The sequence below is a fragment of the Caretta caretta genome, chromosome 9, assembly GCF_965140235.1.
Source record: "Caretta caretta isolate rCarCar2 chromosome 9, rCarCar1.hap1, whole genome shotgun sequence".
In the NCBI taxonomy this organism is placed as follows: domain Eukaryota; kingdom Metazoa; phylum Chordata; order Testudines; family Cheloniidae; genus Caretta; species Caretta caretta.
The window spans coordinates 98,087,206-98,101,459 of NC_134214.1; the positions used below are offsets into that span (position 1 = coordinate 98,087,206).

General features: G+C 40.0%; 1 protein-coding gene across 1 annotated transcript; it reads right to left on the minus strand.

The window, feature by feature from the left end:
• Positions 1-6,531: 6,531 nt before the first annotated feature.
• On the minus strand, positions 6,532-12,119 carry BRS3 (bombesin receptor subtype 3). The gene is made up of 3 exons (XM_048863938.2): positions 11,476-12,119; positions 8,918-9,269; positions 6,532-8,257 (listed from the first exon to the last, which is right to left on the minus strand). The coding sequence occupies exons 1-3, from the start codon at positions 11,907-11,909 to the stop codon at positions 7,862-7,864; spliced, it is 1,182 nt and encodes a 393-aa protein (XP_048719895.1). The 5' UTR covers positions 11,910-12,119; the 3' UTR covers positions 6,532-7,861.
• Positions 12,120-14,254: the final 2,135 nt, after the last annotated feature.

The following is a 14,254-nucleotide window of genomic DNA, read 5'->3' on the forward strand; positions in this document are numbered from 1 at the left end:
TTTATTAGTAAGTAATTACTTATTGAATGCAGGACATTATCCGTATCATATATGTTACAGCTGTAAAACATCCACTGGCTTACTATATGTGGTAATAATGTCCAGTGATGATAAACTACAGAACCATGTGATAGATTGGGCTGCTTAAACTGTCAGCCAATTTGTCTCAACTGAGATTACTACTACCACTTCGAACCGCACAGCAAATTCAAAGAGATACCACTTAAAAATGTTTTTTTCTTTCCCCAAACATGGATTTCCCCTGTCCTGGCCTAAGACACAGAACACACAGTATTAAGTTTTAGAGCAATGATGGGTTTAAAATCCAATATCTTGAATCATCAAGGATAGTTTACAATGGAACACAGTACTTTTGCTAGCTCATGAGATAGCAGATTGCAAATTGCTACATTATTATATATAGAAAAGCTATTTTAGAGGTTTCAGAAATCTGTTATAAATACGTTTTCCTTCTCATAGACTGCTGTTGGATTTATTGTACTAATGGTGTTTCATTTTACAAGCAGAAACATATTAGAATAGTATCAATAAATTGTTTTTAAAACTCTCTAAAATAATTTCTCTTTAAAATCTGTGCTATTAAACAATATGCATGAGAATATATTGTGATATAAGGTTTGATTTTTGGATGACCTGTACAATTGATTCGTAAGTACTTCAGCCATCCCAAACTCATTCAGATAAAACTTTTACAAAACACCACACATTCAAGTATACATCAAGTATACGTGTGTTAAATGTGAAATATATAGTATAATACATTGATTAGTTTATTTACCTAAAGCTCCCCAGAAGAGATCAGATGTCTTTGTGTGCTAACTTTTGCATTTCAATCTCCTGGTTAGCTGACAGCAGCCAAAGGTGCAGTGAAGAGAGAGGAGATTTTTATGTTTTATTGAAGGGAGTTTCAGAGAGTCACATATCTTACAACGTTTGCATCAGTGCTTTGCATCAATGTGTGATGAGGTGTGTCATCTCAAACCAGCATCATGAGAGAAATATTACAAAACAATGTTAAGATGTTGCACCATGATTATTTGGTGGCTGGCTGTGACTCCATTCATTGATAAAAGGGGGTTCCCAGCTCTTCAGAGTTGATTATTAGTGCTCTGAATGTGACAGTTAGTAAAAATACAGTGTGAAATTCTGGCTCCAGTGAAGTGAATGGGAATTTTGTCATTTAGTTCAATGGGGCCACAGGATTTCACCCTTTAGTAATCAGACAGAGAATTCAGAATATTTTTTAAAGGAAAATGCCTTTGGGCAAATCTAAATGGCCATTCTTGAGTTTGCAGAGAGGTTATGCTTGGTTGTGCCTTACACTAGGGCTGACCTTGTAGTCCTTATGCACATAAGATTCCAATTACATTCAATGGCCATCTAAGTTGCATAAAAATGACAGTATCAGCCCAGTATGTTAAAAATTCAGGCCAATACTCTCCATATTCACAAAGAAAATGACTTCCATGAAATATTTCAGAGGAACAGCCGTGTTAGTCTGTATTCGCAAAAAGAAAAGGAGTACTTGTGGCACCTTAGAGACTAACCAATTTATTTGAGCATGAGCTTTCGTGAGCTACAGCTCACTTCATCAGATGTATACCGTGGAAACTGCAGCAGACTTTATATACACACAGAGAATATGAAACAATACCTCCTCCCACCCCACTGTCCTGCTGGTAATAGCTTATCTAAAGTGATCAAGAGGTGGGCCATTTCCAGCACAAATCCAGGTTTTCTCACCCTCCACCCCCCCACACAAATTCTCTCTCCTGCTGGTGCTAGCCCATCCAAAGTGACAACTCTTTACATAATCAAGTCGGGCTATTTCCTGCATAGATCCAGCATAGATCACTCTCCTGCATTGTGCCAGCAATGCCCCTCTGCCATGTACATTGGTCAAACTGGACAGTCTCTACGTAAAAGAATAAATGGACACAAATCAGATGTCAAGAATTATAACATTCATAAACCAGTCGGAGAACACTTCAATCTCTCTGGTCACGCAATCACAGACATGAAGGTCGCTATCTTAAAACAAAAAAACTTCAAATCCAGACTCCAGCGAGAAACTGCTGAATTGGAATTCATTTGCAAATTGGATACTATTAATTTAGGCTTAAATAGAGACTGGGAGTGGCTAAGTCATTATGCAAGGTAGCCTGTTTCCTCTTGTTTTTTCCTACCCCCCCCCCCCAGATGTTCTGGTTTAACTTGGATTTAAACTTGGAGAGTGGTCAGTTTAGATGAGCTATTACCAGCAGGAGAGTGAGTTTGTGTGTGTATGGGGGTGGGGGGGATGTGAGAAAACCTGGAGCTATGCAGGAAATAGCCCGACTTGATTATGTAAAAAGTTGTCACTTTGGATGGGCTAGCACCAGCAGGAGAGTGAATTTGTGTGGGGGGGTGGAGGGTGAGAAAACCTGGATTTGTGCTGGAAATGGCCCACCTCTTGATCACTTTAGATAAGCTATTACCAGCAGGACAGTGGGGTGGGAGGAGGTATTGTTTCATATTCTCTGTGTGTATATAAAGTCTGCTGCAGTTTCCACGGTATACATCTGATGAAGTGAGCTGTAGCTCACGAAAGCTCATGCTCAAATAAATTGGTTAGTCTCTAAGGTGCCACAAGTACTCCTTTTCTCTTTCCATGAAATAGTTTACCTTTCTGCTGAATAGAGCATCTGCTGCAGAGCCAAAAATCATCCATTGCATCGAGCCTGTATTCTTTTGAATAAGTACCACTGATTGAAATGTACAAACACTTTAGCTGTGTGCAACTTTAGTTTATTCTTTAGTTGTAATATGCTTAGCAGAAATACATTACTGTCAGCAGGCAGCCCATGTTAAACTACTTACAGTAAAATAAGACTCTTTTCTGAGAAGCGTAAAAGAAAAAGAATTAAAAATTGGTGATTTTTATGAAATAACTTTAGCATTTCTATTTGCCAGAGATTCAGCTTCTTACAATACATGCATGCTTTGATATGATTTGGTTTGCTTTTCTGATTGAAAGGTGATTTCAGTCCTAAGCCAGTATCTTACATTATGATAAGCACAAATTGAAATACTGATAATATTCATGTTAGCAACAGTTCTTTTAACAATGTCTACACTTTTACTCATTCAAGCGGGTAATTTTTACAACACCTAAAGAGCAGTAATATTGTAGTGACTGTCATTTTAAAAAACTTTTTGGTTTAAACATATAAATATATTTTTAAAATATTATGTCAAAATTACTAAATAATGCAAATGCAACAAGCAAGTTCCACAAAACTGAAAGTCACGATTTGGAGCCAAGGGTCGTTTAACTAAGGAACCCCTTGATAAGTGAAGAGACACTGGAATTATTTTACTGGAGGCTAGACTGTTTTAAGTTCAGCTGAATAATACTTTTCAGCCTGAAGAAATCCTTTGGCCCTGATTTAGCAAAGCATCTAAGCACTTTCTTAAATCCTAATAAGTCCTATGCTGAATTGGGGCCTTTATAGTTAACGAGGCTATTAAATGTGCGCAAAATGTGCCCAAGCAAATTAAAACATCATTAGATTAAATTATATCTTACATACATGCAAAAGAAAGCAACCTGGGGATATATCTCATTCATAAAATAATATATGGTCCCATCCTGCAAGCCTTCATGTTACATTCGTAGCACTTACTCAAGTAAGGCTTTGCAAGATTGAGCCCCTAGTTTTCAATTATTTTTTGTTTTTACATATTTTGCATATTCTCTATCTCAATATGAATTTGCATTATAAATCCAGACTCCATCATGTTACAGTTCTTTTCTAAATCACATTCAGTGCTGGTGTAAGTGGGCATCACAGCCTTAATTTGAGTAGATTTAGATCCGCATTACCCAGGGCTGAATTTCACTCATAATCTGTTTTCTAGAAAGAAACATTAGGAAAAGATTGCCAACGAAGCCTTAACCCCTTTTCCCTATGTCTAATGTTGGTAGCCTAGAGAGATATTATTCATTACATATGGATTGTTAGACGGATAGACCGAGTAGTAACATCAGATTGTTCAGATAAAGTAAATGTTAACCAATACATTGTATCAGAGTGATGTATCATGAGAGTGCAAATATAACTATTGTTGAAAAAAGGTAGAACGATAAAACCATATAGTGTGTTACATGATGGTGTCAAGAATCTGGGCCTGCAGCAGAGCCAGTCTCTGGGCAACCTAATGAGTGCAGCTGGCCTGTAGTAGACTGCCTGATTATTGGGAAGAGTCCACAGACCAGCTCTTAAGCCCAGCAATTTGGCGGCTGCTCAGAGCATTTGCCCATCGCTATGATAGCACGTGCCTCAGACCCAATCCTGCTCCTGCCTTGCCTCCAGGTAACCTGGTTCTGACATTTGGCACCAATTTCTGACTTTGGCTTTGACCTTTGGCTCTGGCATCTGGCCTCAGCCTATGGTTCTGACCCTGGCTATTGACTCCTGCTCTAACCAGTAGGCCTAACTCCTGCTTCAAGCACTATGCACAACTGCCTACATCCCATTCACTGACAGATGGAATGGTTAGGTCCTGTCATGGCCTGCAATATAGTTGATTCCTAACTGTCAAATGTACAATGTACAGCGGAAACATACGTTTATAAAAGCATACAATAGCAACAAGTTAGCTCATTTAGAACAATAGATACGGAAGGCAAAAAAAAAAAGGAGTATTTGTGGCACCTTAGAGACTAACAAATTTATTTGAGCATAAGCTTTCGTGAGCTAAAGCTCACTTCATTGGATGCATGCAAGTACTCCTTTTCTTTTTGCGGATACAGACTAACACGGCTACTAGTCTGAAAGAAGGCAAAAAGTAACTAATGTAAAACAAGAAAATAGTGAATCTTAGAAGCTGACATTTCTAGGGGCTGTTATGAGGAATACCCAAAGATTACATACTTTAAAGTTTAGCCGTCAGCAGAGGAAGTGTCTAAAATTTGGAAACACATGGCAGATTCACTTTCCAGAGGCCCTTCAGAAATGGGGGGTATGAAAGTATGGAATTTAAACGCAAACTCTAGGTGAGGAAAGAATGCTTTCTTTTGTTTAAAGTTCCCCATGTTCAACTCCATGAAGCTAAAAGTTTGTTCATATTTGTGTGGTTTATTTATCAGTTGTAGGCCTATCCCATAGCCCTATTAGAGGCAAAGGGAAGGGAGGCATCTAAATGCCGTTCAAGGTACATGGGGCCTGATTCTTTGCTCCAGCCAAGCTGTGCTTGGCGCAGGACTAGCGAGGGAGGGTAAACATGACTTGAAGGCACTTTTATGTTCCCCTTATTCAGTGTTCCATTTTGCTACATACCAGTCACTATTGCTAGGGGCACTACAAGTAATTGCCGCTCAAACGTGTTGCATCTTCAACAGTTAATTTTCCTTCTAATTAGGAAATAAAATGACTTCTCCACCCTGCCCATACCAAATTTTGTCAAACTAACACCTACACTATAGTCTCTCTTCTATAAGTTCCTCCCCAGCTTTCTTATTCAGATGGAAATTCTGTTTCCTCAGTTTGGACAATGGAAGGTCCATTGGGATTTCCTGACTCATTTCCTGTAAAGCAAAATTCTAGTTCAGGTCTCAGAAGTTTCATAAAATGTCTGTCTTCCAGGACTTTTGTAACTCTCGGAGCCAGGAAGGCTGGCTTCCCAGCATTCCCTGACAGGGAAGCTGACCCATGCCAATAGTCATATTGAACTTTTCAGTGCTATACAGTCTGCTTGTCTACAGCCATTATTGTCTGGCATGTATGTCTCTCATCTAGAAGGTCAACTGACTTGAGAGCAAGGGGACCTTCCATTATGAAAGAAACTTATTCTAATAACCTGGAAAACAAAAATCTAACACTTACTATAAAGCAGTGGTATTCAAACTGTGGGTCGAGACCCAGTACTGGGTCACGGAATGTAAGGCACTGGGTCACAGTGGCTCTGGTCAGCACTGCCGACTGGGCCATTGACAGTCTCGTCGGTGGTGCTGCCTGGCTAAGGCAGGCAAGTCCCTACCTGTTCTGACACCGTGCTGTGCCCCGGAAGCGGCCAGCAGCAGGTCCGGCTCCTAGGCCCAGGGGGCCACAGGGCTCCATGCGCTGTCCCCACCCCAAGCACCAGCTCCACACTCCCATTGGCCGGTTCCTGGCCAATGGGAGCTGGTGGGGGGCAGTGCCTATGGGCGAGAGCCACACGGAGCTGCTTGAGTGCCTCTGCCTAGGAGCCGGACCTGCTGCTGGCCGCTTCGCAGCGCAGCATGGCCGCAGTGCCAGGACAGACAGGAAGCCTGCCTTAGAACCCCCGCTGTGTCGCTGACTGGGAGCCACCCAAGGTAAGCCTGCCCCCCAACCCTGTGCCCCAATCCCCTGCCCCAGCCCTGAGCCTCTCCCAAACCTGGACCCCCTTCCTGCACCCAAACCTGTCATCCCTGGCCCCACCCCAGAGCCTGCACTCCCAGCCAAGAGCCCTGACCTCCTTCTGCACCACAACCCTCTGCCCCCGCCCTGAGCCTCTCCCGCACCCTAAACCCCTCATCCCCAGCTCCGTTGAGTCAGGGGCATCAACAATTTTCTTCAACTGGGTTGCCAGAAAAAAAGTTTGAAAACCACTGCTATAAAGTAAATTAACTTCCAGCACTTATTCTAGCTCTTTCTGACTATTGAGTTGATAGGGTAGATTGATTTTTCCTCCCTTGATCAATATCATGCTAAATAATAACACTTAGTCCTTTTATAGGACTTTTTTATCTATAGATCTCAAAGTACTTTGCAAAGGTGGGTAAGTATGATTATCCCCATTTAACAGATGTGAGTGCCTGCTGCTCCCACTGACTTAATTAGGAGCGTAGAAGCTCAGACCTCTTAAAATCAGGCCATACAGTAAGCAACTTTCCAGAGTCACACAGCAAGTGAGTGACAGACTATGGAATAGGATCTAAAGCTTCTGATTCTTAGGGCTTGTTTACACTTACAGTGCTGCAGCTGTGCTACCTATGCCGATGGGGGAGTTTCTGCAGTTGGCATAGGGACTCAGCCTCCCTGAGAGGCAGCAGCTATGACAACAGGAGAAGCTGACATAGCACTGTCTATAGCTGACAGGAGCTAGGTTGGTATAACTGCGTCACTTAGGGGGGTGGATTTTCCACTCCCCTGAGCAACGCAGTTATACTGACATTCGTTTGTAGTGTAGACCACAGCTTAGTGCTGTTTCAGCATCGTGCTACAACTTTCAGCATGGTTTAATTTCAGTTTATGAAAAATAATAACCTCCCCCTAAACTTTCACTCCAAAGTTTTGAGCGTTAATATTTGGTGCAAGGAAAGTGACAAAATAAGAAACCTCTCTGGTTTGTCATTCTGTGGAGAGCTGCTTCCATTTTAAAAAACATCAAAGACAACATAAGTACTCAACAAAAGGCAGCGCTCATTGTCACTACTCTGTGGCCAAGAGTATAACAGCAATTCTAATTCTCTGAACACAGAGCCAGTACAAAAATAGTCCTGCAGCTCAAGTGAGTTTAACTTTGTTTAACTGAGCTTAACTTTGTCAGCTTGGTGCAGAAACCTCAGGCATATGGAAAGGATGCATAGCATTCCCGGGGAATAGGCACTATCCTCTTGACTGAGCTTACATCAGTTGTGTTTCTTCTTTTCCCCACACATACTGGTGTGATTTCCCCATTGTATAATTGAAGATGTTAAGACGTCCTGCTGAAGATGCTTTCACAGACTGTATAAAGGATGCATTCTTTTGTTTACTTGCAGCTCCTAGCAGGGTCCTGGTGCACTAGAATCTTGGGAAATGCATGATGTTGGTTCTTCTCCATGATCGAAGAACTAAACACTCTCCTCTTCTTTTGTGACACTATAATCTGTTAGCAAAGTAACACTGATTTCTGAGCCATTTGTGCTGCCTGTGGCTGACAAAGCTCTGGTAGGTGTGTTGCTGGGAGGCCGTGTAGGAAGCCTTGCCTTGCAACACAAGATTTGCTTTTTAAAATGTTGCCGGAAACTTTTACTCAGCCAATAAAGAGCAAAGGGATTGACACAGGAATTGCTGAAGGCCAAAGCCCGGGAGAAAATAGTGACTATAAGATGAAAGGCAGAGGCATCTACAGAAGAGTGGTAGGTGAAAGATCGATACAAATAGAGAATGTGGTTAGGCAGCCAGCAGAGGGCAAACAAACCGACTAGCACCAGCACTGTTTTTGCCACTCTCTTTCGGGATTCAATCTAGGAAAAAATAATTGCATATCTAGTATTAATAATACATATTTATGTATTATGCTACTCCCTGGAGGGCTCTGAGACCCTTAATAAAAATCAGTCTACATACGATAAGTATTGAAAGTCAGCATGGAAACAAAGCAGAAACTAAAGCATTTTCATTTTCACCCATACATTTTTGTGGCTTTGGACAGGGTATTTTCACTTGGGAACATCTGACTATGAAACTCCCTCTCCCACCCTTTGCTCTGATAGAACCCACTGAGGCCTCATCTAGACAAGGATTTAAGGATGTGATGTTAACACGTTAACTAATGCATTCTAATGCAGGCTCCGTCCCTCAGTGTTTAGAATTTAGTGAAAGGTGCCATAGCTCCTAAATGCAGTGTGGCCCTAATTCAGCAAAGCATAATTCATCGCTATTCAGCAAAGCATTTAAGCACATACGTAAAATTAAATCAATAGTATTTAAGCACATGCTTAAATGCCTTGCTGAATCAGGGCTATTGCTGCCTGTGTATACAGGCTGCACTTTACCTAGGCTTGTTACTTGTCTATTGTGTATACTGTATATGTAAAACGTTCGCACTCAAATTAAATTAAGATTTCAGCCAGTATGCTTAGACTTCTATAAGCTGGGCACCCTAGTTTGTGATCCTTCCTTACCTGTTTACGGGCGTGACCATGTTCTTCAGCTGGCATGTTGAATGTACTTTTGTACAATGTTTTGGCAATAAGAAAATAATAGACAGAAATGACAGCTAGCGGTATAATATAGAACACCAAAAAGCAAACTAGAGAGTGAGCTTCTTGCAGTATCTTCTCAGATACAGGATAAGGGGCACATGCTTCAAAAGATACATTTTTTTCAGGATTGCTGAATGAATATAAATCCGAAAATACAGCTTCTGGGATTGCTAATATCATGGAGACAATCCAAACACAGCCAGCTTTACAGCAGGTCTTCAGAACTGCATCTGATGTTTGCAGTTCCAAGGGCTTAACAATAGCTCTGTACCTAGAAACACAACCAACATCATAGTGTTAGAAAAAATGCAGTAACATCAGTCTTGAGCACCAATAATTTAAATTTGTGGGGACAACTTCATGCCTGATATATCTCCACTGAGGTTGACATAATTTTCTTGGAAATTTAAAGGGGTGAATTTGGTCCGTTTTAGTTTTTAAAATGCTAGATATATACATAATTATGCATTTGTTCTTCTGTGTTTTGAAGTGATGCTAGTCTCTCTATAAGGAAGGCAGAAGCTCAAGGATGAACTTTAAGCATGTACTTATATCCTATTGACTTTAATTGTCTTGAAACTTTCCTCTCCCAGAATGATCATACAGTATCTCCAAAATAGACTGGCCTGCAAACTCCAAATTCAGTTTGCTTTGTAAATTATGCTGAGGAGAGGTGCCATCTAGTGTTTGGAGGGGTTTTGTGTGAAAGTTAATATTTGGGGGGACTGGGGGTGGAGTTGTATATTCTGTATTATGGGTGCACAAGGGGAGGTAAATGAGGAATTTACAAAGATATGTAATATGAAGACCTTGTGTGGAGTTGCATATGCCCCACATTAAAAGTAAGCATGAAAGGGTTTAAAGTTTTGTTGAGGTAGACATAGCAACAAAAGGCAGAGGAAGGCACCTGAAGGGAAGATGAAGTGCTCCTTCCAGTCTAGTTCAGCCTAGGAGAAGGACCAAGAAGCTCTCAGACTTGGAATGAGGGGGGAATGGGAAACTGACCATTTTGCTACTCCAGATGGGCTAGTCTGCTCGCAAGGGGCTTTATAAGTTCAGGGATGTTTATTTTCCTGCCATTTTCAAGACATTCCTTGATTGCTGCTGGTTTGTTCATGTTTTTGGACCAGGCAAAAGAAAACTTTGGCACTGATTCCTTGTGCAAAACAATCTGTGCAGAAGTGCATAGAACTTAAAATGACAGGATACAGTGTAATATCTGGTTTCAGAGTAGCAGCCGTGTTAGTCTGTATTCGCAAAAAGAAAAGGAGTACTTGTGGCACCTTAGAGACTAACCAATTTATTTGAGCATAAGCTTTCGTGAGCTACAGCTCACTTCATCGGATGCATTCATTGGAAAATCAGTGTAATATCTGTTTCCCACTGTGTTCTTGTGATCACACGCCAGGTCACACTCATACAGGACAGTTTACACATGTATACAGAGCAAGATTTAAAATAATACGTAGACACTTTTACCTCTAAGTGGCAGTCAATTTAGTTAGAGTTTTAAGGCCTGATCCAAAGCCCGTTGAAGTGAATGGAAGGATTCCCATTGTCCTTAAAAAGAAAAGGAGTACTTGTGGCACCTTAGAGACTAACCAATTTATTTGAGCATGAGCTTTCGTGAGCTACAGCTCACTTCATCAGATGTTTACCGTGGAAACTGCAGCAGACTTTATATACACACAGAGAATATGAAACAATACCTCCTCCCACCCCACTGTCCTGCCGGTAATAGCTTATCTAAAATGATCAACAGGTGGGCCATTTCCAGCACCTGTTGATCATTTTAGATAAGCTATTACCAGCAGGACAGTGGGGTGGGAGGAGGTATTGTTTCATATTCTCTGTGTGTATATAAAGTCTGCTGCAGTTTCCACGGTAAACATCTGATGAAGTGAGCTGTAGCTCACGAAAGCTCATGCTCAAATAAATTGGTTAGTCTCTAAGGTGCCACAAGTACTCCTTTTCTTTTTGCGAATACAGACTAACACGGCTGTTCCTCTGAAACCTGCCATTGTCCTTAGTCATTTTCACATGAGGATGTGTTGTTCATCCTCATTGACTACTTCTGTACACCACTAGGTAGCACCAATATACAAACTATCTTTTCCCTGCTGTAAGCCTTTTATCTTTCTTGATTCAGTAGAGGGAAAAATGTCTTTCTTACATCACTTAAAACTAATAAAAGGTCAGATTTATTTTTTAAAATTATTTTAAAATTCACTTCATTAAAAAGAATTCTTTTACACTTTCAGAGAATATTGATCTCTTAACTTAAACAAATTGGAGTTGATTTTTACTGATTACTGGAAAAAATCATCTAGCTTTTAATGGGAACATTTAACATCATATTTATCTATCCAAGGACTAAGTATTACAAATTAATGCAAAGTGTTAGCTTCTTCCCTTTTTATTCATTTCTGTCTTAATGCACAAGTACTTCCTGACAAATCAAATTGCTACAGACCTACCTGTCAGCACTGAGAACAGTTAAAGTGAACACTGATACTCCAACTGAAGTTAGCTGGATAAAAGATAACAGCTTGCAGCCAATTCTTCCAAAGAGCCACGTATCCACAATATAGCGTGTTGCATCTACTGGCACACAGGTTAACAAAAGAAGCAGGTCTCCAAAAGCCAAGCTGGTTATGAAAATGTTTGGAACCGTCTGCATTGATTTAATCTTGAAAAAGACTTTGATGAGTATAGCATTTCCAAGGACACCCACTGAAATGATTACAGCATATGTAACATAAATTGTGCACAGTATTTCTAATCCTGGAAAGGAGTCTTCAGTCCATCCTTGATCTACAATATCATTGTCAGTGATAGATCTCAGTTGTTCTGTAATATTGACCGATGCATGTGAAGTCTGATTAGCTGAATGCCAGTGTGCTAGAGACATCTCTTTAAATGTGTCTTCTATCCAGGCTGAGTTGAAACTGATGAGAAATGTTTAATTCTCAACCTGTAGCATGTCGGCAAGAAAGACCATTTAAAAGGTATAGAATTATGTTTGAAATTAAGATTCCTTAGTGCGTTAACTAATTTCTTTCACCACTCGAAAGTCCCAAAGTATGATTGTGATAATGCACCCAGATCCAGTACTGAACTGTGTGGGAGGTGGAGAATTCTTTGATTGGCTTTTCAGCCACTGAAGGTGGGGAGGGAGGAGGAAAAGAGAGGAAAATGGGTTCTTAAAGGTATGTTCTGCAGTCATTTTTTTTTCTCATTGAGGTACTTGTGAATAGATGCTTTTTTATTATTATTAAAACAGCTATTTTTGCATATTACCTAGTAAATATTCCTTAAGGCTTTGTTAAAATATTTTTACATAAGAAATGTACCCTGTACTACTTATATAGGAAACCTTTCCAGTTTTCAAAAGATTATAGGTAAGTGTAAAGTCTGCTAATCAACATAGTGCTCCGCAGCATGTGTTAATATTTAATAAAAATGTATTGAAACACAGATAATGAACATCTGTAGGAAAAGATATAGAGTTATGAAGCTGTGTTGATTTTTACTATTGTTTAGATCAGTGCCCTACAGAAATGTGGACAAATTCAGGTATAGCACAGTAATCCCGTGGGCTGCCAAAAGACAATTTAGGGCAGCAAACTATGGCTCCATTGCTGCTAATGCTTACACACGTGCTTAATTTTACTGACCTGAGCAATCCCATTGACTTCATTAGAACGACTCATGGTTGAAGTTAAGCAGATATATAAGGGGTTGCAGAATTGAGGCCTGTTATTTTGTGATCACACATATACCTGTCAGATATGACTGGTAGGACTGATAATACAGATCTTTAGCCAGATAGTTATGGAAAATGTTTTGATTCCCTATATAGGAGGAGTCTGTATCTCCAAATATTAGTAACTAATTTCTTTAATTATTTTTAATTCACTGGTTAACAAATACAATCTACAAACTGTTGAGCATGTAGATGGTAGAACTGATAACACAGATAATTTGATAGAACAGTAACTTATTAGCTTTCTTTATGTTACACTACTTCAAAGTTATTGGTGCTGTGGTTCTTAGTATCCCGGATTAGGCAATTAACAGTCAAATTTTATTTATGGACCAAATTCTGCTCTGAGATGACCTCATTGACTTGCATCCCCAAGATATTGGGAATTGGACCCACTGGGTCAAATATACCCTTAATATAGGCAGGCAAAACTCTCTTTTTCCTCAGCTTGGGAAAGGGAGGGATGATTAAGGGCAAAGATCTGTATCTGGAGTTTTTTTCTCCACATTCCCTTATTTAGCTGTTAGACAATAGGACATTTTCCTTCATTCGCAGCCTTACAGCATCCATATTTTGAATCACTGTCTATTTCTCTCCACTAATCTATATACAATATGAATTTTTGATAGAGGGCATTTGCTGGATCTCAGTACAAAATCCAATTAGCATAAATTGAGCTTGTTCCATGTAAAGTAATAAAAAAATCAGATCCTAAAACCATACAGGAAACTCCTGATTTTTCTGTGTGAGAGCCAAAATATCTGCACTCACCACTATGCCATATTTGACGTTCAAAGATTAGAGGGGCATGCAGGATACACACAGGTCGAGTCTATATAGAAAAACAGGTCCTGGATACATAAAAAGTATGTAAGTCAAAAATTCAAATTAGGACCCTTTATTGGGTTCTTTTTAGTAAATAAGTTCTTATCACAATTATCCCTCATGAGTCCCATTGTATGGGTACAGTGTGTAGGCTGCTCACAAATTTAGGTGCCATTGAAGATGGCCTGATTATATTGTCCACCCACACCGGCATAGTTGTGCACATTATGCTTAATATGGAGTGCTGCAACTGTAGCACATTGTGACAGCTTAATGTCACATAGTTATGTAAAATGTTTAGATTCCCTGTAAAGGAGGAGTATGTATCTCCAAACACTAGGAACTAATTGCTTTCATTATTTTTATTCACTGGGGGACAAATACAATCCACAAACTGTTGAACATCTACTAGAATAGCACAGAGAATGAAACCAGATGTGTGTACCTAAAACTGGGATTTAGCTGAGATAAACTTGTAACTCACATTGGGATTATATTCAAGATTGGCCCATGATGCAGCGTTAAGGTATAAATCCAGACGTGAACTTCCCCAAAGTCTCACGATATTCAGACCCACTAGAGAGATTGGAGCAGACAAAATAAAATCTGAGGCTTGGTCTACAGTACGCGGTTATTTTGGAATTAGCCGAGTTAATTCGAAATAA